At 38.1% G+C, this 24,831-nt stretch overlaps 1 protein-coding gene across 1 annotated transcript in view; it reads right to left on the bottom strand.

Moving 5' to 3' along the window:
* LOC127409589 (sphingosine-1-phosphate transporter MFSD2B-like) overlaps positions 1 to 24,269 on the bottom strand; it is a 27,798-nt gene extending 3,529 nt beyond the window's left edge. The window contains exons 1-13 of the mRNA XM_051644235.1: positions 24,224 to 24,269; positions 23,387 to 23,564; positions 16,021 to 16,146; positions 15,664 to 15,788; positions 14,241 to 14,364; positions 6,731 to 6,809; positions 6,042 to 6,223; positions 4,865 to 4,955; positions 4,321 to 4,442; positions 3,471 to 3,554; positions 2,379 to 2,462; positions 1,208 to 1,317; positions 430 to 573 (exon numbers count right to left, since the gene is read on the bottom strand). Coding sequence (XP_051500195.1) covers positions 430 to 573; positions 1,208 to 1,317; positions 2,379 to 2,462; positions 3,471 to 3,554; positions 4,321 to 4,442; positions 4,865 to 4,955; positions 6,042 to 6,223; positions 6,731 to 6,809; positions 14,241 to 14,364; positions 15,664 to 15,788; positions 16,021 to 16,146; positions 23,387 to 23,557 — 1,442 coding nt within the window. The 5' untranslated portion in view covers positions 23,558 to 23,564; positions 24,224 to 24,269. The remainder of the gene's footprint in view (positions 1 to 429; positions 574 to 1,207; positions 1,318 to 2,378; positions 2,463 to 3,470; positions 3,555 to 4,320; positions 4,443 to 4,864; positions 4,956 to 6,041; positions 6,224 to 6,730; positions 6,810 to 14,240; positions 14,365 to 15,663; positions 15,789 to 16,020; positions 16,147 to 23,386; positions 23,565 to 24,223) is intronic.
* Positions 24,270 to 24,831: the final 562 nt, after the last annotated feature.

A 24,831-nucleotide genomic window follows, 5' to 3' on the forward strand; every position in this document is an offset into this window, starting at 1 on the left:
TTTGGGGTGAACTGTCCTTTTAACTCCTTTGTACAAAACTGAAGCACCCAAGATGCTCTTTGGAACATTTTTAAATCATGCTGGATAAAATGATCATCAGGTTTTGGACAAACTTGTGGAGTTCATTCCAGCTCGAGTGCTAGCTGTCATTAAAGCAAAAAGGGGACATACTAAAAAAATATGTAAGTCATTTCAAAGTTTCAATTCAACTTTCCATTCAAATCGTCTAAAGTAAGAAAAATTCCAAATAGAAGCATTCTGACAAGTGGTCTCAGACATTTGGATCCTATTAGATTGTAGGTCTTGAGAGGACAACTTTGGGAAAACATTAAATTGACAAATCGGATCCACACCACTGTCTGTCACGACTCTTTGTTTTCATAAGACTGACACCTGTAAATAATGAAGGAGTGTTTTAAGAAAACTCACTGTAAACAGAGCGTGGACACTCCGAGAGATATGCCTGCAGCAAACTTGGTGAAGAAAGCATATAGAGAGTAGAAGATCGCCTCGTGCCCCTTTGAGTTGCGATTTGCAAGTCTGAAGTCATCCACTACATCTGGTAACATTGACCTGGGCAACAGGAAACACAACACAGCATAGACATAATACATCATCTCATATTAAACACTGACATTGGTAACCTAAAGCCAAGTCCTCTTGGTAGACAGCACATAAAACTCTGCAATTTGCTCACTGGTACATTTCCAATCAACCAGAGAGTATCTTTAAAAACCAAAAAAATAGCATGACCCTTCCATGAAACCTGTTATTTTGAGACTGCTAGGTTATTAAGTCTATATATTTGAGGGGTAAAATCAAAGGCGGAGTGGTTTATATAAACAAGCAGCCGTTCTGCACTCTTTATGGATCACGTTGTGGCTTTTTAATCTCCAAGCTAGGACATCACAAGGACTAGGTCGGTGTGAGGTTACATAAACACCAACAAATATACTACATTTTAACATATTTACAAATGCAGTGGGATGAGTTGCACGCAGAAGTTTAATACTTAGGGTTGGGGGTTTCGAAAAATCCAACAAGTATAAGCAATAGTAATAGTGATGCATGCCTTAGCAAACACCACTAATAACAACTTTTTCATTGGCTGGAATATACATTCTGTGCTTTATCACAAACAACACAAAGCATTGGACACAGATTCTATGCTTATGTAATGTAGTATAACACTTTATGGGAGACTCACCATGGTAACAAGAGAGAAGCAGCCACACTAAGTCCAGATGATACGGCCACAACATATGCCACGATCAGATTAGGAATAAACACCAGCATCACTGTGAACGGCATAATCCACTGCGCGACAGAGACAGCAGTTTAAAGAACCATATTACGTATTATTCAATGCATACGCACAATACTTTGAGTTGCAATAAGACGGTAAAATAACAATGATAAATGCAAATAATAAAATGTAACCATAAAACTATGCATTGTTAGGATAGCAACATAAAAAGGCTTATCAACCTTTAAAAGTGGGGAGTAGCCAACAAACTCTATTTTTTTGGTGCAAATTCATCTGTCACTTGGTAATATTGCTAATACTAATGCAATATGTGGCCCATAATAAAGGTGGTCAATCACACCACTGCTTTATGCATGTTTATGCATTTAAATAATTGTCAATTTTCCTATTAAGCCTATGTCATGTCAATTATTTTGCCAATTTGGGCTGATACAGTGCATGGTAATAAAGTTAAAGGTGCTGTAAGTGATATTTTCATGGAAAGGTATGCAAAAAAATGTTCCTACTCCCTGAAAGATATTAATGAAATAAGTGTCGTAAGATATTTCACCTGTCTCTGTGACAGCTCTAGACTAAACAGCAAATAAAAATGTGTCCACGGACTGCAGACAATGATGCTTTCGGCCTGTCAATCATTTTGCGTGTTCTCATAGTATTGTAGCTGCAGCAAATTATTTAGACTTAATGCCATTTTTAAGCCATGTTGTTCATAACAGTTGTCAGTTGAGGGCGCTATTGTGCTGCTGTTGTTTTAAACAACCGTTTCTGCATGATGTCGGTCTCAATAAAGCTAATTTGTTACCTGTAGAGTGTGGGGTTTTGGAAAGAGGGGGCGTGGCTAATTCAACGGCTCAGTCTCATGGAAGTATCGCTTTCTGCACCTTTAACGTTTAAGGCCACGTCATAACTAATACCTTTTCACTTGAAAACGCATTGATTTTGCTCTGTGTACACCTCTCATCCACACTAAAACAGGGTTTTCCTCCACCGAAAACGGAGCGTTTCATAAACGTTTTCCATTACCGCAAACTTTGGAGAACAATGACATTAGGAAACTGAAAACTGATTAATGTGGGTGTGGCAAAAAAAAAATGTTGAAAAAGTAAGTTACCGTGATGCCACAGAAAGCTGCTGTCTTCTTTCCGAACTTCTCTAGAAACCATTGCCAGAATGGAATGCTCACTGCAGCTGACATCTGGTAATTTGGAAAACAGAGTTTCTTAATAATCAATAGCTTTATATATACAAAATTACAAACAATGTGTCTAATTATTCACTTAAAGGTGCACTCAATAATTCTAATCCAATACACTTTTTGTCAAATTCTGCAAATATCTCCTCACAGTCTGCTAGCTGTCTGTTCTGTGGGTGGGCTGAAAAAAAATCTAGTATTTGTACACAGCCCTGGCTCTGTAAATGGGACAAAAACAAAGTGGATCGGACCGATCAACACAACACTACTCCAGCCAATCAGCAACAGGGGGTGGTTCTTGCACGTGCAAAGGATGGGGGGTGGGGGCAGAGCGAGAAGGAAATTCATTAGAAGAGCGACAGCAAATCTGGCTGATGTGAACTTTCTAAACTCCAAGGAGGACAAATGGCTGAGAAACAGACCAAGAGAAAAAGGTCAGACGAATATAAACTAAAAAAGAAGGATTATGATAAGTCGAGGGCTAGGAGATGCGTCAACATCGGCGAGGATTTTCAGCGGTGGAGAGACCTCCGAGAGGTAAAATGAATGAATTTGCAAGCATGAATTTGGGGGACGGAGCTTCCAAAGGAGCACTGAAGGGAGGGGTGTGTTTGTTTTGGCAGTTGAGTTCAAATATCAAAAGTGTTTCTCAAGAATCGCTGAGTGCACCTTTCACCCAAATGCCAAAATTTGGGTGTGTATCAACCTGACATTCTACATTAATTAATTTTCACCTAGCACAAAAGAAAAATCTATTTTTAAGAATGAAAAGGCCTTAACAGTTCTAAAGACTGTACAATATAGTTTCGTTCGTCATAACCAGAAACCTACAACACTATCAACAGTTAACTGAACGATCTAACTAATGCTTACTTTAGAGCTTTGTATTCATTCGTAATAAATTACTAATGACAATGGCAAGTCTATTGAAGTGGGTATGGCATAATTGGTCATCACTTATTGAATAAAAATCATGATGATGATCTTTCCATGTCTTCATCGAGTACTCACCAGAATGGTCAGAACAATGTTTTGAAAGTGTTCTCGCAGATCCACCGCATATGTGCAGAACAGCACAAAGTTACTTTGTATCAACTGCAAAATGAAGACATTTGGCTTATAAGCAACAAATTGAAATACAGTACAGTTCTGATGATGTCGTTAATTAATCCAGCCTATCCTTGAAATAAAAAAATTCTAGGAATGTTTGCTGGGTTCCAGCCATTAGATGTAAATATTTTATGTATATCAGGGCCGTAACCACCTTAACATTGTGTGACCCCGTGAACACATGCAAGGACGTTGTATTTTGCCGTTGCTATACGCGATGCATAATTTAAATTCATTTAAACTGTCTGATCTCGGTTCAGGAGACTCTGTGCTTTCAGTAAAGGGTTAAACTTCGATGCACGGTGTCATGTAACAAAACAACATGGCCTTACCACAGCGGAGTTTGTCTTTTGGAGAAATGCCAACAAAACTACATCTGGTAAGAAACCTAATTAAGTTTTTATAGTTTCTATAGTTTGGTATTATTTTAAATTTCAAAACTGTCCACATATGTTGCCACAGTTTTTAGGAAAACTATAGCTAGCTAGATGTATTTATTTTGCCATGTTTATTAAGTGCTACTAGTTACAAATCAAAAAGGAAAATGGAAAATGCACATTGCAGTCACGCTCTGGTCTCAGGAGGATGTACGGTATACAGTATTTTTTCACAATTGGCCAACTTTTACAATTGGCCCCCAAAAATAAAAATGTTGATTGTATTTTCTGTTAACATTTGTTAAAGACCATCTTTCCTCAGTTGATCAAATAAATACTGTAGTAAACATTGTACTAGAAGGAAAGCATGTTACCTGGATGGCTACTGATATGAAGAGAAAAGCAGCGGTTAGAGTGAGGTATGATCCATGTTTCATGACCAAAATAAAGCCCTTATGGAACGGGGTGGCCTTCCCTGTTTTAGGTGCATATGGATCTGCGCAGTAAAATAGATGCAGGAAAACGCATTAGACATGTTTTCTGAGATGGTAAAGTATGACATTTTGTATGATTTAAAGGGATAGTTCACCCAAAGAAAAAAACTGTCAACATTTTGATACTTTTATAATACGTTTTGTCAGTTTTGCAGCTCGACAGCCCCATTCACTATCATTGGAAAATAGCAGCATAAACATTCTGCCTAACATCTCCGTTTGTGTTCCACTAATGAAAGAAAGTCAAACGGGTTTAATGACACAAGGGTGCGTAAATTATGACAGCAGTGTTATTTCTGAATGAACTTTCCCTTTAACTTTTCAATTCAGATGCAGTTGCTAAACAAAAATGTATTGCACATCATAACTCAGATAATGGCCTTTATGGTAGGTAATGGTTCATGCCATTTGCACGCATCCTCACCGTCTCTCTCTTTAACTCCCAGGAACATGACCACTGTACAGACCAGAAATAGCCCACCGATCACACCAGCCGCTATCATGTACACTTCCTTCTGTAAAGATATACAGGCAATGAGAGGCGATGGCATATACAGTACCTGTATATATGTGTGTGTGTAATAATAATAATAATAATATAATAATAATTATTATGTTAGATTATATTATAGTAACAATCCTGACAAAAGTTATCTTTTGGTCGACAAGTTAAATTCTGTCTAAAGTCTTGAGCTTTGGTTGCTGTTCTTTTCAGTACATACTTTCTGTGTTCCCTGGTTGATTTCTAGGGTCATCTTGGGTCATCACTACACTACATGATAGGGTGTTCTGGGTGGTTTCTAGGGTGTTTTGGGTGATTGCTAGGTGGTTGCTAGGGTGTTCTGAACTTTTGGATGGTTTCTAGGGTCTCCTTGGGTCATCGCTACGTGGTTGCTAGGGTGTTCTGGGTGGTTCCTAAGTGTTTTAGGTGATTGCTATTTAGTTGTTAGGGTGTCCTGGGTCATTGTTAAGTGGATGCTAGCGTGTTCTGGGTGGTTTCAAGGGTGTTTTGTGTGATATCTAGGTGGTTGCTAGGGTGTTCTGGGTGGTTTTAGAGTGTTTTGGGTCATTGCAAGGTGGTTCTGGGTGGTTTCCATGGTGTTCTGTGTGGTTTCTAAGGTGTTCTGGGTCATTGCTAGGGTGTTCTGGGTGTTTTTTAGGGTGTTTTGGGTGATTGCTAGGTGGTTGCTAGGGTGTTCTTAACTTCTGGGTGGTTTCTAGGGTCTTCTTGGGTCATTGCTAAGTGGATGCTAGGGTGTTAAGTTTCAATTCTCGGGTGTTCTGGGTCATTGCTAGATGATTGTTAGGGTGTTCTGTGTGGTGTCTAGGGTGCTCTGAGTCACTGCAAGGTGGTTGTAAGAGTGTTTTGGGTGGTTTCTAGGGTGTTCTGGGTCATTGCTATGTGGTTTCTATTGGGTTGGGCCATCACTAAGTGGTTTCTAGGGTGTTTAAATGAAAAATAAATGAAAAAAGATACAGATTGTTAATAATCAATGCTCATCTTAGAACATAACTTGAAAGAGACCTAGTACCAGAGGAACTACATTAAGTGCTGTGTGCAGTGTAGGTTATTTTAATACAAACATGACATTGAAACGTACAGCATGAGACAGGAAGTCATGTGACAGTGCCAGGTTCCTGATGATCTTAGTGCCACTGCTGTTTCCCAGGTGACCAGCTGACAGGTTACGATGTGAACAGTGTTTCAGAGTGTGTGCGCTCGCTACAATCTGACCCTGAATGGCGGCACCAACCAACGTACCAAGAACTTCCATCGTCATACCTGCACATGCAGAAAACTGTTACATTCATCATTATTTACATTTCCAGTCAGTTCCAGACACATGCAGTTCTCGACGTATGCATTTATTTTAGGATTATTTGAGCTATTGGAGTTATTGATCGACTAGAGTAATCCAAACGTGGTTCAGTAGTTCGTATGTTAATGTAATCTTGTATAGAAGAGGTAAATGTATTTGGCTTGCTGTCCGTATACTGGAGGGCTCGGAGCTCGAGACTCAACTTAAGTCCAGATTACCCCCCCCCCCCCCCCACGGACTTTACTTATTTAGATAAATGATGAATCTAGAGAACCTGTGGAGATGGGGTGGAGGAGAGATGTCAGGAAAATTGTCATGGAAAGCAGGTAAGCAGCGGCTTAAATACTCCTACTTGCAGGCCGTGATTTGTCAGATTAAAATTAACATGCTCCTCCAGAACCTCTGTTAATTAACTCCATATTAAAAGATGTACAATGGTGTCTGTGTAGGTAGGCCAGTTGTAAGCATACGGTAAGCTGTAGCAGAGTCTCTTTCCTGTTGGTCGGTGCACAAGAACATGGTCAGGGCAGAGTAAGGCACATGGAAGCACTGCAAGAAAGGTTAGACAAAGAATATATTTCACAAAGAATACATAAATGATGACAGAATTGTGATTGATAAGGTACAGGAGAATTTATGATTCTTTAGAGATTAATAAAAGCTTTTATTTCAAATATCTTCAAGACACAGGGTAAGAAATTATGGTGCTGTGCATTCTCATAAGCAAAGGATCTAAAAAAGGCAGTGAAAGGGATCCAAAACTTAGCACATGTACATACTTCTATTAGTGGTTTCCTAACCACTCATTTTTCAAACACCCATTTATATTATATTATACACTGAATCAAAAGGAAGCAATTTACAAGCTCCAAATCAATGCTATTTATTCTAAGCATAACATGTTCTTTGTACTTATACATTTGAAGTACAAAATCAATATTATTAAAGTACAGCAAACCTTCAATGAACTTGCTTCCATAATTGCATTACAAGTGCGTACCGTCAGCTAACCTTTATAATTTAGACAAAAGCCAAGTCAGCAGTGCGGCAAACCAATGACCCAAAAGGCTACCAAAATAAATCTAACTACAGAGTGCTTACCAAGTTGTGCCTTTTGTTACTTAAAAGTTCCCCATGTTGTTTAGGAGGCCCTGTTGGACTTTTGTTTGTGAGGATGTTTGTTTTGAGTTCTATGAAGCTTTTTTTAAATTTTTTATTAAAATATAAAATCTAAAGTCTAATTACGACAATCAGACTAATTACAATCATGTGGTGCCTTGATTCCACCATGGAATAAAAAAGTTAATTTCTAAAATGTTTATTTCTTGTCATTGCGACTTTATCCTGCACAATTGCTCACAATTTCTCGTAATTGTGACTTAATACCCCGAACTGCAACTTTAAATCAAGTAATTGTGACATTATACTGTATCTTGCAATTACGACATTACTGCCCATAATTGAGACTTTATATCTCGCAGTTCCCTTCCCTTACTCCACAAACCATTTCTCTTCACTTGATTTAAATGAAGCTACAAATGCTTTTTGCTCAGCATTAACTTCTTGCCTTGATAGTGTCTATCCTCTTACCTCCAGGCCAGCACGTGCCACACCCTACAGCCCCTGGCTGTCGAAGACACTTTGTGATCACTGAACCGAGCTGAGGGCTGTGGAGGGAAAGTGGCAAAGTCAAAAGACCCTGCTGACCTGTGCAAGTATCGATCACTTCTCTCCTCTTTTTCCGCTAGAGTTTCTGCTGCTAAAATTGATTATTACCAGAACAAGATCAGTAAAACAGTAAAATTCCCATAAAGTATTTTCAAATTACTCTTCTCTATCCTCCTCCACGACATCCTACTACTTCTCTGACTGCTGATGACTTTGCCGCATTTTTTACTGAAAGGTAGTGAGCATCAGCAGCCAGTTCTCTACACCTAACACCCACTGCTGCTCTCTTCCAACATCCCATCCTCTGTTTTCCTCTTTCTATACTCTCTCTGAGACTGAGGTCTCCAAAGTGCTTCTTTCTAACCATCCTACCACCTGTCCACTTGACCCTATCCCCTCCCATCTTATGCAAGCTGCCTCTCCATCGATCTTATCCGCACTCATACACATTATCAACACATCTCTCACAACTAGAAAATTCCTAATACATTCAAGCAGGCTCGAGTAACCCCACTGCTTAAAAAAAGCCAACACATAACCCCACAGTAGTCGACAACTACAAACCGGTCTCTCTCCTACCTTTCCTGTCTAAAACTCTTGAGAGGGTTGTATTCAACCAGTTGTCTGATTTTCTCTCACAAAACAACCTACTCGACAGACATCAGTCTGGCTTCAAAAAAGGACACTCAACAGACTGCTCTCTTGTCAGTAGCTGAAACCTCACAACTGGCGAGAGCTAACTCCAAATCAACTGTCCTCATCCTCCTTGACTTGTCTGCTGCCTTCGACACAGTGAACCACAAGATCCTCCTGTTCAACCTCTATGACCTAGGCATCACAGGAACTGCGCTTGGATGGTATGAGTCATATCTCACTGGCAGATCGTTTAAGGTCTCCTGGAGAGGAGAGGTGTCCAAGACACACCAGCTGACCACTGGGGTTCCTCAAGGATCAGTGCTTGGACCCCTCTACTTCTCAATGTACACAAAATCACTCGGACCGGTCATTGAGGCACATGGCTTTTTCTACCACTGCTACACAGATGATACGCAGCTCTATCTGTCGTTCCAGCCTGATGACCCTAGTGTCTCAGCTCGTATCTCTGCCTGCCTCTTGGGCATTTCGACCTGGATGAAGGAATGACATCTTCAGCTCAACCTTGCCAAGACAGAACTCCTCGTGATCCCAGCCAACCCATCTGTTGACCACAACCTCACTATTCATCTTGGTTCAACTACACTAACACCAACCAGAACAGCCTGGAACCTGGGAGTGGTGGTAGATGAACAGCTTAATTTCACTGCACACATCTCATCAGCTGCCCGGTCTTGCAGATTCGCACTTTACAACATCAGGAAAATCAGACCTTTCCTGTCTGAATATGCTACACAGGTCATAATCCACGCTCTGGTCATTTCAAGACTAGACTACTGCAATACTCTGTTGGCTGGCCTCCCAGTTAACACAATTAAGCCACTGCAGATGGTCCAGAATGCAGCAGTGCGTCTGGTCTTCAATCAGCCAAAAAGGGCTCATGTCACCCCACTCTTGATTTCTCTCCACTGTAGCTGCCCGCATCAAATTCATCAAAATTGACTCTGGCTTTCAGGACAGCCAATGGAACCGCACCCTCTTACTTCAATTCACTTCTTCAGGTATATGCTCCAACTCACTCTCTGTGGTCTATGAATGAGCGATGCCTGGTTGTCCCACCACAAAGAGGCTCAAAGTCTATTCCACGATCGTTCACTTTCTCTGGTCCTCTGTGGTGGAATGAACTTTCAACCTCCACACGATCTGCTGTTACCTTCTCAACATTCAAGAACCAGCTAAAAACACACTTGTTCCACGAGCACTTAACCAACCCACACTAATTCACTTACTACTGCACTTAACCTGCACTTAAATGTACAAAAAAAAATAAAAAAATCCTTGTCTGTCTCTTTCTTCTGAGCTAGCATCTTCACTACTCCAGCCACTGTGAGAACTTGGCAGTCCTATATTGCAGATATTGTTAAACTTTGTATGACAAATTGCTTGCTATATGTCTCATTTGTAAGTCGCTTTGGATAAAAGCGTCTGCTAAATTACTAAATGTAAATGTAATTGCCACTTTATTTCTCGTAATTTGGACTTCTCGCAATTGAGACTATTTCTCTTAAATGTGACTTTATATTTCGTAATTACCACTTTATTTCTCATAATTGCGACTTTATGTCTCAGAATTGTCACTTTATTTCTCGGAATTGCGACATTATTTCTCACAATTGCGACTTCTCATAATTGCAAATTTATATCTCGTAATTGCAACTATATCCAGGTTTGGGGAGTAACGGAATACATGTGATGGGATTACATATTTAAAATACAAGATATAAATAACTGTATTCCACTATAGTTACAATTTAAATCATTGGTAATTAGAATACAGTTACAGTCAAAAAGTATTTTGATTACTGAAGAGATTACTTTGCATTTTATTGTCATTTGTTTCATTTAATATTTAATATTAATATTTAGTAGATGGAAAACATTTATACATGCGATCCAAAGTGCATTTGAACAGCGGTGAAACACTTTCTTATGATGTGTTACATTCATACGAGCAGACAGAGAAGTTTGAAGCAGAAGAAATAGAAATAAACCTTGTGTAAATTGTCAGCTTTACACTAGCTAAAATGCTATTTCTAGCCATTTTACATGTACATGTTACCAGGCACGATCATATTTATTTATCAAGAAAATTCACGTTAGATCATAATTTCTTTTTTCTAGTAAGACCTTTGATATGGCAAAAATCGTATTCTTGATAATTTTTGTATTGTTTTCCTGTAAAAAATATCTAAATATCCTTAAAACAAGATAAATTTGATTTATCTTGTTTTAGAAACAACACTGCATAAGATATCTGGGTTTTTCAGAGAATGTCTTTTTAACGTGTATTTTGTTTTACTGTATTGGCAGAGTTTTTATAGTCAAAACAAGTGACCAGTGCTGAAGAAGTAATCCAAAGTATTTAGAATACATTACTGATCTTGAGTAATCTAACAGAATACTTTACAAATTACATTTTACAGCATCTATTCTGTAATCTGTAGTGGAATACATTTCAAAATTAACCCTCACAACCCTGACTATATCTCACAGTTGTGACTTTATTTCTCATAATTCCGACTCCTCACAATTGCAACTATTTCTCATAACTGTGAATTCTCGCAATTTCCACTTTATTTCTCGTAACTGTGACTTTATTTCCCTCAAATGCAACTTTATATCACTTGTGACTTTATATCTGCAATTACGACTTTTTTGCTCATAATTGCGACTTTGTATCTCGCAATTGTGACTTTATTTCTTGTAACTGTGACTTTATATCTCACAATTTCCACTTTATTTCTTCTAATTGTGACTTTGTATCCGCCCCCCCCCCCCTGCAACTTTATATCAAGTAATTGTGACTTTATATCTTGCAATTATGACTTTTTTGCTCATAAAGTGGCAATTGTGAGATGTAACGTCGCAATTGTGACTTTATTTCTCGTAATTGCGACGTTACATCTCACAATTGCCACTTTATTTCTCGTTATTATGACTTTATATCTCACAATTGCCACATTTTTCCTCGTTATTATGACTTAACACAATTGAAACTATTTCTCATAATTGTGACTTTATATCTCACAACTCCCACTTTATTTCTCGTAAGTGCGACTCCTCGCAACTGCGACTTATTTTTTTTGCAAATGCGACTTTATATCTCACAATTACGATTTTATTTCCTAGCAATTGTGACTTTATACTGTATGTTGTAACTATGATATATATATTGAGAATTACCTTTACTTTTTTCTTGACAGGATCAAGGCAACATACAATCAGTTACTATGCGTACACAAACTTTCTCTGATTCTAGAAGCAGCTGGCATTCTCAGCCTTGTGCTATTAAGACAATGAAGTGTGCTAAAAGAGGAAACCAACAGTTATCCTCTCTGGAGGTTTCTGGCAGGTTTCACCATGTATTTAACAAGTAGTTAGAGTGACTTTTCATTACAGTGTAGACTGCTGTGGTCAGAGTGGCTTCTCCACTCCAACACATGTTGACAGGTTTTTAACAGGCACTATGGCGAGTCTTCGCCAAACCATAGTAACAAAGGATAGTAACACAAATAAATCATGGAAAACTCCATGCAGACCTCAAAGAGGTTGGGCTATAGATAACCACGGCAACTTTTGTTGACAAGCGTCTTCTGTTTACTTTAAAAGCCAGGAATACTGTGGGGTAAGGGGGCCAAATATAAATAAATATGAAATAATATTATTATGTGTCTCTAAAAGTTTCAGACACCTACATTACGGGTGAAAATACAGTGCATCCGGAAAGTATTCACAGCGCTTCACTTTTTCCACATTTTATGTTACAGCCTTATTCCAAAATGGATTAAATTCATTATTTTCCTCAAAATTCTACAAACAATACCCCATAATGACAACGTGAAAGAAGTTTGTTTGAAATCTTTGCAAATTTATTAAAAATAAAAAACAAAAAAAATCACATGTACATAAGTATTCACAGCCTTTGCCATGACACTCAACATTGAGCTCAGGTGCATCCTGTTTCCACTGATCATCCTTGAGATGTTTCTACAACTTGATTGGAGTCCACCTGCGGTAAATTCAGTTGATTGTGCATGATTTGGAAAGGCACACACCTGTCTATATAAGGTCCCACAGTTAACAGTGCATGTCAGAGCACAAACCAAGCCATGAAGTCCAAGGAATTGTCTGTAGACCTCCGAGACAGGATTGTATCGAGGCACAGATCTGGGGAAGGGTACAGAAAAATGTCTGCAGCATTGAAGGTCCCAATGAGCACAGTGGCCTCCATCTTCCGTAAATGGAAGAAGTTTGGAACCACCAGGACTCTTCCTAGAGCTGGCCGCCTGGCCAAACTGAGCAATTGGGGGAGAAGGGCCTTAGTCAGGGAGGTGACCAAGAACCCGATGGTCATTCTGACAGAGCTCCAGCATTTCTCTGTGGAGAGAGGAGAACCTTCCAGAAGAACAACCATCTCTGCAGCACTCCACCAATCAGGCCTGTATGGTAGAGTGGCCAGACGGAAGCCACTCCTCAGTAAAAGGCATATGACAGCCCGCCTGGAGTTTGCCAAAAGGCACCTGAAGGACTCTCAGACCATGAGAAACAAAGATTGAACTCTTTGGCCTGAATGGCAAGCGTCATGTCTGGAGGAAACCAAGCACCGCTCATCACCTGGCCAATACCATCCCTACAGTGAAGCATGGTGGTGGCAGCATCATGCTGTGGGGATGTTTTTCAGCGGCAGGAACTGGGAGACTAGTCAGGATCGAGGGAAGGATGAATGCAGCAATGTACAGAGACATCCTTGATGAAAACCTGTTCCAGAGGGCTCTGGACCTCAGACTGGGAGAAGGTTCATCTTCCAACAGGACAACGAACCTAAGCACACAGCCAAGATAACAAAGGAGTTGCTCCGGGACAACTCTGTGAATGTCCTTGAGTGGCCCATCCAGAGCCCAGACTCGAACCCGATTGAACATCTCTGGAGAGATCTGAAAATGGCTGTGCGCCGATGCTCCCCATCCAACCTGATGGAGCTTGAGAGGTCCTGCAAAGAAGAATGGGAGAAACTGCCCAAAAATAGGTGTGCCAAGCTTGTAGCATCATACTCAAAAAGACTTGAAGCTGTAATTGGTGCCAAAGGTGCTTCAACAAAGTATTGAGCAAAGGCTGTGAATACTTGTGAACATGTGATTTCTTTTTGAATTTTTAATAAATTTGCAAAGATTTCAAACAAACTTCTTTCACATTGTCATTATGGGGTATTGTTTGTAGAATTTTTTGAGGAAAATAATTAATTTAATCCATTTTGGAATAAGGCTGTAACATAACAAAATGTGGAAAAAGTGAAGCGCTGTGAATACTTTCCGGATGCACTGTAACATATAAATTTTTTACTGCTTATTCTGAAAATCTGAGAGACATGATTGCAATGGTAGAACCAGAGTTAGAAGAGAACAGTTTCATTGTTTTAAAAATGTTTTAAAAATGTACTGCGATGCAATTAATTTGTTTAAGGATGGTAGGGATCATGAAACCAAAATACATCGCAAAGGAAAAGAAATACAAGCAGCATTATATTTTAATGGATCCGTGCGGAATCTGTGACTACATGGATGGAGCTGTTATTGTGGTTCCTGGCTAATGTGCTACCCAGTTTTTAGCATTACATGATTTTAAAAACATCAAAGCAAATGAAGTGTGCTGGATACATACTGTGATGAGGGTTTGGTAGAAACAGTAGAAGCCCAGATACCAGATGAATCTCCCATTGGAAAACGGTGGAACAAACCAAAGGTAGAAGTAAGAGACCACAGTAAATGGAGTGCAGCCCACCATCCTACAAGATGAAAGAACAGATATTTGATTCTCATCCAGTGGTCATGTGATTTGAAACTGACAGCATTACAACTAACACATTTATTGTGCCATGGTAATAACATTATATGATATACGATGAATATGGCAGTCTTTCAGTACTAGGGTTTATGGGTAGTTGACATGAAATACTTTTAGTAATTTGACATGTCCTGTAATGTGACACTCCATCTAATGCTATTTTTTAAGTATTTTGCTAATTCATTTATGATTATTATACATGTAGCGTTAACAAACACATATTAATTGAGAGACTACCTGGAATATATTGGACCATTTAAAATAAGCTTGTGCTTATTGTCAATTGCACTGAGCTTCTAAAAATTAATTGATGGTTTAAAAGGTAGTGACAAGAGGAGAAGGAATCAATACGCTAAAAATATCACTAATTACGTAACTGTAAACACAAGAAATGTCAAAAAGAAATATCAAGAGTTCTCCTTAAAAAAAGTAAATACTTAATCCAGCCTACTGTGGTTTACTGGTCTTAGTGTTTCACTAAGCTGGTTTCCTCTGGTCAGGCTAGTCTGGTATGATGGTTTTAGAAGGGTTCTGAGTATACTTGTCATCTGTTCAGGCCAAGAAACAAGCAAACCATTTTAGGCTTGTGCAAGCAGATTTTACTACAGGATTTTGGTATAATAACTGGGTAAAATTCTTATAAGTAATATAGTATAACTTCCCCTTTGAAGAGGTAATGTTGTAGAATCTTTAAATCTAAATGTTGTCTTTGTGTTGGTAGGGTTTTGGCATAATAATCATTGAGACACAACAGAAGGCCCATATGGGCAAGGCTGAGATGTTCTGCAGTGATGCTCTGAAATCCACTTCCTGCCAGACACTATGATGTCACATCTAGTCTAATGAGGACTTCCTGTCAGACACTCAATCTTGGGCAAGTCATCAGTTCATTCCCTTGAGAAGCCCAAATGGAAAGGCTACATGATTTTAAGGTTTGCAATAATGGCCATGTTAGGAAAATGTCAACATTTAGTGACCCGTTTGTGAACCTGCTTAGAAGTAATTATGATGTATGAAAGGAGTGTTATTGTATCACATTATAGTGTTACTGTGGACTAACTTGTGGCAAAAGAGCATTAGTGTGCGAATATTCTTGACGTTTTCAAAAGTAAGCAAAATCTGGAAGTGTATTTACCTGAATGGCATGTCTTTAGTGAGAGCGAAAACAACAGCAGTACTTTGAATAAGAAAACATTTCCATTCACTAGTTGAAAATAAATCAACAGAATACACCACTCACCATGGCATGAGTCGTCCAATCTTTGTCCATTTGCTCTTAGTAATGAAGAATCCAACAATGGGGTCAGTGAATGCACCCCAAGCCTTACCGATGAACAACACCATGGAAGCTTGAAAAGGGTTAATCTGTCAGGAAAAGAGAAAGTGACCAAAGGGTCCAGTCCAGTCCTGATCCAGTCCTCAATGGCTATTCAGCATGTAGTACTTTTTTCTTTTTTTTTAAAGAGGTAGAGGAATAGAAGCAGTAGTCTTCTCAGTAGAATCTAGTGTTCTCTTATAAGATTAATATTCTCTACTAAGATCATATCCTCCGGTATTATGTGACAAAAAAATGTATTATAGCACATTGAGATATTACCTGCGCAATGTCAAGGAGATATATCTGAAGAAAGAATGCGGTCGCACTCCCAGCAACCTGATTTGGTGCTCCTCCAATGGCGAAACACAGTTTGCTACACACAGAGAGTTTCTGGTCCAGATTAGTCTGAAAAAAAAAAAAAAGAAGTGTTTTGGGGTCAGAAAATAAGGTTTACCAATTTTCATCCAGATATAAATTACGGCCAGACAGAATCTGCTGTTTATGTCTTACATTTTCTGCATATCCGGAGTTCTGTGCAATGGATTTTAACATTGTAGTATGTGATAAACAAAGAGGACTACACTCTTGATTATTAGCTGACACAAACAACAGTTTCCTGAAAATTACCCTGGTATGTGACAGTTGTAGTTATTTCTTCCCCCCCATTCACTTGCAATATACAGAAAAGAGCTTCCCACGAAAGAAAAAAAGACATGTTAGGAACAAATTTAGGATGAGTAACTGATGACAGAATTTTAAATTTGGGGGTAAACTATAGCTTACAAATGAAACTCTGGCTTCTGTCGACAGTCAAAGGGACCCAATAATGACAAAGTGGAGACATTACGGGTGTAGCAAGTAACATAAAACGATTGTACTGAATAAAGAAAATATGTGTGCATGTGTGTGTTTTTTATCATTTTTTTGAGTGGTTTGAGATGTAAAGCTTTTTACACTTTAAAAAACACACTCACCCTTTGGGAAGCTCTGTGGATAAGGCAGAGTAAATATGTACTTTTGAGGGTGTGTATGTGTATGTGCTTGCATATGTGTGGCGTGGGAGTATAGAGGATGCAAGGGAGATCCTTTCAACACATAAAAGGGAAGTCTAACCACCGTTTGGCAAGCCATGTATTTCCGATCCCTTCTCCAGAGATCTTGGAGACAGTCTGAAAGACATTTTGGGCTGAAAATACTACAAAAATCTCAAACACTCCTCCTTCGAGTTGCTAACTCATTCATCCCCTCAATCAGAGGTCGGTGTTTGGCGTCTCCATGTCAACTTAGACTCTGGGTCCCTTCGCAAAAAAACCACCACAGAGGGCAGGACCGATCGCTCTTCAAAAGATGCTGTAATTAACCCGCTGATCTCCCGTCCTCAACTTCGCCATGATGAAAAAAAGATGAATGGTTTCTGAAATCACAATTAGGTGGTTACAGTGTAATTATTCTGATAACTGAGGCAAGAAAATGAAAAGATTGGAGAGTACCGTATACCCAAGTGCATTTAAACTAAATACTGCTACAACTTTGAACTACAATTATTCGTCTAAAGAGGGAAAGTAAGAGGATTTGAATGGTAGTGTGAAATGAACCAGGAATTGAGAGTGATTTCCCTAAAGCAGGCATCACAATTACTTGTACTACATGTAATGATGTGAACAAACTCCTAACTCTAAATATTTGTTAAAGTGTGTAATTTCTGCCCCACTATCGCCACCAAACGGAATGTAAAAACAAAATCATAACAGCTTTCTGAAAACGCCCCCGTCTGCTGTTGACTGAACAAACAGATAGTCCCGCCCCCAACTCACGCAATTGGTCGAGTCAATGTAAAAAACAAAAGAGAGGAATTTTCATAGCACCACAGAGACACAGTGTTTATAATTTTCAAGAAAATTAACCCATGAATGGCTTACTTAGTGTTGTTTCTGCATATTAAGCTGGGATAGAAGAAAGTATTTTAACACTGAAAAAGTTATATACTTCAACTCTAAACTTCGTAACTCGTTCTGCAACGTTTGTGCAGCAGACATGAATGATATCTCAAATTCTGCAGACTGTTGATGAGAGGTGTGCTATTACTTTTCTAAGCAATCAGATTTAGAATCTTTATCTGGTGGCTGATAAAACAGGTGAAAAAAATCTAATAGACATACAGTGAAGAATAGCTAAAAGTAATATCTAGTGACCAGAATATTACAGAAACTTGGGGTTGGGCTCTTTTGTCTTAGGGAAGTAAGGAACCACCTAGCAACCACCCAGAGACCCAAACCCTAAAAGCTATAGGGTATACGTCATTTTTCCATTTGCTGTTCTGTTTCACGCACAGTAGAGTGCTCAGCCTTTCAAAGTATACTCTTTTTACCGCGAGCCCGATCGGACGTGTTCAATGCATGTGCACTTAAATTCCTTTGTAATCTTCTTTTAGTGCAGACAGCTCGCAAATACCAAAACATGCTTTGTTTTGCGTGCCAGTATGTCTCGTGAACAGTGTGCGTGACGCAAATTTCGGCGTGAAAAAAACCCCCAGACTGTCCGTGATTTTTTCTGCAACAAAATTTGCAGCACACGCACTGTGCCTGAGATATATTTGCGCCTGAAAACCTGAAGTATACTTTGGTCCTATGTACGTATTAAACGTTAGCAATATTTGTGCTACGGACATGAATGATACTTTAAATCATGCAGCTCGTTAAAGGAATAGTTCATCCAAAAATGAAAATTCTCTACTATGAAGAAGTACTTTGTACTATGAGTACGTGGATGATGCACTTCTTTAACCGTCAAAACTGAGTGTGGAATGTTGGACACTTCAGGCACTCAGCGGTCGTGGCTTGCCGTATAGCGGAAGGGGCGTAGTTACCTGGCTGCATTGCTGGACTGACAAAACAATTGTAAATAATGGAGAATGCTTCAACTAGCGAAACTTCAGTGAAGACACTACCTTACAAAAGTAAGTTAGATGCTTCACCATCACACAACACTGTGTAAACATGTACATTGTTTAAGATACAATTGTTGAACTGAGGTTGGCCAACGCACTAAAGCTAGCGGCAACACATCGCATGCGTTTTAAACTTGTGTGAACAGTGAGAATGTGCTTTGCATCGGATGTGTGTGTTGTGGGGTGGTGTGGCGTGGAAATGTTTTGTATATATGTACTAAAATGTTATTATTTGTATTAAAGGTGCACTCAGTAACTGTTGTCATTGTGTCATCTTGGACTTACACTGACACCTAGCGGCTTGGATGCAGCATCATTTAAAATCAATAGTTTTCAGTTTCAGATGACATTGTAGAAATTCAGCATTCACAGTCAGACATGATTACTTTAATCAGTGAGTGAAAGTGTCAAATAACAGGACAGTTACTGAGATTAAGCGAGTAGTATTTGGCTGGTCATTTGATTCTAACATGGCAGCCCCCATGTGTGGACCCTCTCCATGTAGAATAAAACACCTTTTATAAGGTTACTGATATGACTGGAGTCTACATTTTAATGTGAGTGGTCATGATTTTGTACATATATTGCAAAATTACAAATCATGTATTTAGTCTTTCTTTCTTTTTTTTTTTTTTTTTTGGAATAAGCACCCAAAAACCTTTCTGAGGTGGGTTTGAAAATATGATCCTTCTTGGAAATGTACAGGCAATACAAATGAGACATTTAATTTTCTTGATAATATGTATTATTGAAGTAGTACTGCATGTCAATTAAACATGAATTTGTCCATATATATATATATATATATATATTCACCCAGTAGAATCCAACATTTCCCCACTTCAACCTATTTGTGCTTAGCTTACTGCTTCACAGTTGCCGCTCTAAGATGATTTTAAAAATCTATGTTTGAGTGAGGATGAAACTGGATGACATAATCTGGTTTATGACCAGCAGGATTTGAAAACACATTTTATCATTACAATTGCAAGGTCAAGTTCACCCTGGACTTCTACCTCTAATCTAAATGTGATTGCTTTTGTGCAGAGAGTGCGGAAAACAACATCATGCCCCCAAAATCTTGGCTGGTAAATGTAGAGATATTTTTTTTTCATGATTGTTCAGGCAAATGTTCTTTGATGCATTCTTAAAGGAATATTCTGTGTTCAATACAAGTTAATCTAAATCGACAGCATTTGTAGCATAATGTTGATCACCACAAAAATTTATTTCGACCTTTTCTTTTAAAAAGGCAAAAATCTGGGTTACAGTGAGGGACTTACAATGGAAGTGAATGGGGTCAATCCAGAAATGTTAAAATACTCACTGTTTCAAAAGTATAGCCACATGATGTGAACAATATGCGTGTTAGTATGAGTTAAGTGTGATAAAATCACGTACTAACCTTAACTTTGTAAAGTTATTTCCAATTTTACAACTTTGTTGCCATGACAACACATCATCAGTAAACCCTAAAACAATGTAAAAACAATGGTTTAAACAGCTTCAAACAGTTCAATAATACACAAGGTTTAACAGAAAAATGTATATAAGCACTTCTATAAAATTTTAAGCTTTACATTTCTGCCTTTAAATCCTCCAAAAATTGGCTCTATTTACTTCCATTGTAAGTGCCTCACTGTTACCTCTATTTTTGCTTTTCTTAAGGAAAAAGAGGGATGAAAATTATTATTATTTTTATTAATTTTTTTGTTATCAACATTGTCCCACACATGCTGTCGATTGAGCTTAACTTGTATTGAACACAGAATTTTCCTTTAAAGAACCAGTTCTTTGGTTTGTAAAAACTTCCATTACCTTGCATTAAGTAGCTGCATATCAGACAAACAAAATAAATGTTAACTAGTAAAGTCTGAGAAGTAATTACAGGTGAAGTGCGCCACTAGCTGCACCAAACGGAATGGTGGAAAAATAAGCATTGTTTTCAAACAGGTTTTCAAAACACTCCCTCTGTTTTCCATTGGTCGGTCACACAAACACCCTCGCCCCAAATCCACACCATTGGCTGCAACTGTATGTCAGGCTGGTCAGAATGCTCAAACAAACAGAGCAATGTTTTGAAAGTGCCACAGTAACTTTTTAGATAAATCAACCTACAAAATGCTGGAGAAAGTATCTGAACATCCAAAAAACTACATACAGCTACTTCACCATTACATTTCCTTGAGTCAATCCTTGCAAAAAACAAAAAGGTACTGTGGTGGTATCATGGTACCATTCTGATGTGTATGGTACTGAATGATAACCAGTTTGCTTCAAACAATACCATGATACATGTCCAAAAAAACAAGATAGTACCATGGTACTTTCTGGTACATTTGTGAGTGAATTCCTTTCAACTGCTATTTAAATTCTTAAACCTTCCACCAAGAGAGGCTCCATCTTTCTCTGTTCGTGACAGCACGGGTGAGAACAAGAGCTCCATTAGTGTGTTTTCCATACATTATTGACAACTACCATTTTCCCCTGTTACTCAACCAGAGGGTCACCCCAGAAGAACAACACAGCACAGACTTGACTTTAATTTCACATGACAGCTCATCCCTGACATTTCTCCACAGCTGAAGGTCACCTTGCTTCCAGATCTAGTGGTACAATGTGTACAATATCTTGAGTACAAAAAAAAAAACAACAACAAAAAAAGTACATTTCTGCTGGGTTGGGATCATATTTTTTATCATTTCACCTGTTCTTATTTAGAAAAACAAGTGATGATTTTATAAAATGCGCTCTGCCCATGTTAAGAGATTTAACACACATACTGGTCTGATAAGCTTCCGAGTTTCTCGTACCGCTTTACAATTTTCTTTTCACCATATAAGCAGATCCTCGTCCGTTAGTTTGCCTGATTCCAACAAGAACCGAAAACCAATCGAGTAGAATTCAATAAGAATCAAAATATTACAAGTATTGCCACACATGGCTTTACTTCAAAGCACACAAAGACACACATCTACAGCATCCCCATAGTGGAATCAATTGTAACTGCGAGATTTGGGGAGAGATTCAGAGGAAAAGTACAGTATGATTCAGTGTTATAATTCAGTCAAATATGCAAAGGAATTTCAATTTGCAATATTCGAGTAGTGTTTTTAATACTCGACTAGCTGGTGCAGAATGAGTACTTGATTAATTGATTAATCATTCACATCCCTAATTGCTATGTCACTAATCAAATGTAAGCAAATTTGTGACACTGACCATGACCATTTTAACTCCATTGTAGGAAAGGTCAGATTTCCTTGCTTCCATTGAAGCACACAAATTACTCTTTGGAACATTTTCAAATCATGCTGGTAACATGGATCATCAGGTTTTGCACAAATTTGTGGAGTTCATGCAGGCTTGAGTGCATGTTCTCATTAAAGCAAAAGGTGGGTATACCAAATACTAAGACTTTCTGAAATTCATGTTAACATTTTACTCAAATGGGGGAAAAAAAATACATTTGCAACCAACCTCTCGGTCCAAGTAACAGAATAATCTCAGCTCTGACTGTACTAGCATCTCTAAGAAAACTGAATAATTCATATTCTGTAGGGAATAAGTTTCTATGTGGAACACAATATGATCAAAACAAATGGATCTGGGTATGAACAGCTTATCATTTTGACAGTGAAAAGCTTTTCATACACAGTTGCTCTGATTCTTTCCTTTTACTTTCAATGCAAATTCTCTCAAGTGTAAATCTGTCTATTTCTAACCCCACTATCATTCTGTGGCATATAAAGGAATGCTGTTCTTACATTTTTTTTAGTCAAATAACTGGTGCCAGTAGTTAAACTCAAATGTATTCTTGTAATATACAACTAAGAAATACAGCTTGTGTCTTTGCAACTATGCAGCCGCTATATACTTTTGGCTTTCACTGTCCGCCTATCAGTACAACGCCTAAACAGCCTTTGGGCATGTGTGTTTGAAAAACATGCATGCATGCATTCCATGCACTCATTAAAACATGCCATTCCACATGCTTTCATAACCATACAGATGCAGAATGTCTGATGTGTATATCTGCACCTGTCACCCCCTACTGAGTGTACATCAACAAAGTGTTAACTGAGAACACATTGTAAAAAGTTAAAATGTGCAGTTGTTGCTATAAGAAGCTAAATCTACCTGATCTGACACTTGACTTTCAGGTTGATTTGGTCATATTTTCACATTTTTGACGCCCAAAAATTAAAATTCTGTTATTATTTACTCACCCTAAATGTTCTTTCCAAAAGTCTTGGAAAGCATGTTTTTTCCAAAAGACTTGGAAAATAGTGCATAGTGGATATAGTTGCATGGACTGCTTTTTTAATCAACTTTTTTTAATTTATTTTATTTATTTTGGAGCTTCACAGCCCCCATCTTCATTCACTTTCTTTGTATGGAAAATAGCAGCTTGGACACTCTACTCTAAATACCTAATTTCATATTCTGTGAAATAAAGTCATAGAGTTTGGAACAACTTGAGGGTGAGTAAATGATGACAGAATTTCCCTTTTTGGGTGAACTATTGCTTTAATTAAATTATTAAAGGAGTATTTTACAAAATAGTTTACAGTGTATCTCAAAAGCATCCAAACTAAATACTGTACAATTACTGAATTAAAAAGACATTGTAATATGCAGCATGCACAAAACTCAAAGGTAAACATAGGACAGAAAATGGGCATCACATAACCTTACCTGTGGTAGTACTTTGGAGAAAGCAGGATCAGAGTGCTTCATCATGAGTTTATCCCCTGATGTGACCAGTGCTTTCTCCCCCTTGGCCATGTCACCAGGTGTGAAGGGTCCAGAGACAGCAGATGAACTTTTGGGTTTGTCAGAGCTGGCTACATCTGTGACTGCTTCCATTCACATACTGCACCAGTGCAAGAAAGGGCAGGGTTTAGTACAGTGGTCACATGCAGAGATGCTTTACAGCTGTCTCTCAAGGATATCAGCCAATCAGATGGCTCACTCTACCAAAACAATCTCCTTACCTGAACCTGATACCCTAAATATCATAGCACATACCTATGTTGTTACATCATAAACACACAAACTTAACCACTAAATAAACACATTTACAAAGTAATGTTATAGATGTTAATTATGTTTATGTGCAGAATTATACAATGTATATAAAATCTTAAATAAGAATTGTTTTCTAACGGTCACTAAAGGCTTCTAAATTAGAAATACTTCTACTTAGTTCATAAAATAAGGATAATAATAAAAAAATATATTTTTTATGTAGACTCAGTACCAAAGAGAACATCGGAGTCCATTTAAATACCTATTAATATAGAACTCATTCAGTTCCATAGTATAGTATCGGATACCATAACTATACCATGGTAACAACACAGTAATTTTCTAAGGGTATGATGATGTCAGCTCACAATTGATATATCCGATATAGTATATTATATCGTAGCTATACTGCCATGTCAGTGTAATGCTCGGTTTTCACTAATGTAATTATTAAATGAGATTGAGATAGATAATAAAATAAGAGATAGAGAGAGTATCTCTGACCTGAGTGATGCGATGAGGTCCGCAGCTGCTGCAGCGGTGCATGAACTGACTGCAGCGGACACTGTGCAGTCACAATCAATGTAATCACAAACACACATACGCGCCCCCTACAGGAGGCCAGCGGATATACAAATTCACAGAGCAATGTTTCATCAGTCACACCTTTCGTGTGACTACTTCAGGCTCTTTAGTAAACAACTACAACAGTTTAGCGAGTGAGTTGTATCTTCCTTAATCCCAGGGAAAAAAAGAAAGAAAAAAATTATATATATAGTTAAAATTAAAGTTTAAAGTTAAACTAAATTACTAAAATAGAATATATATATATATATATATATATATATATATATATATATATATATATATATATATATATATATATATAAAATGAAATGTATATTTTTAATTTATGTATATTTAAAGGAATAATTTACATGCCATCCCAGATGTATATGACTTTCTTTCTTCTGCAGAACACAAACGTAGATTTTTAGAAGAATATCTCAGCTCCGTAGGTCCATACAATGCAAGTGAATGGTGACCGAAACTTTGAAGCTCCAAAAACCACATAAAAGCAGCATAAAAGTAATCTATACGACTCCAGTGGT

This window comes from Myxocyprinus asiaticus, chromosome 19 (genome assembly GCF_019703515.2).
Source record: "Myxocyprinus asiaticus isolate MX2 ecotype Aquarium Trade chromosome 19, UBuf_Myxa_2, whole genome shotgun sequence".
Taxonomy (NCBI): Eukaryota; Metazoa; Chordata; class Actinopteri; order Cypriniformes; family Catostomidae; genus Myxocyprinus; species Myxocyprinus asiaticus.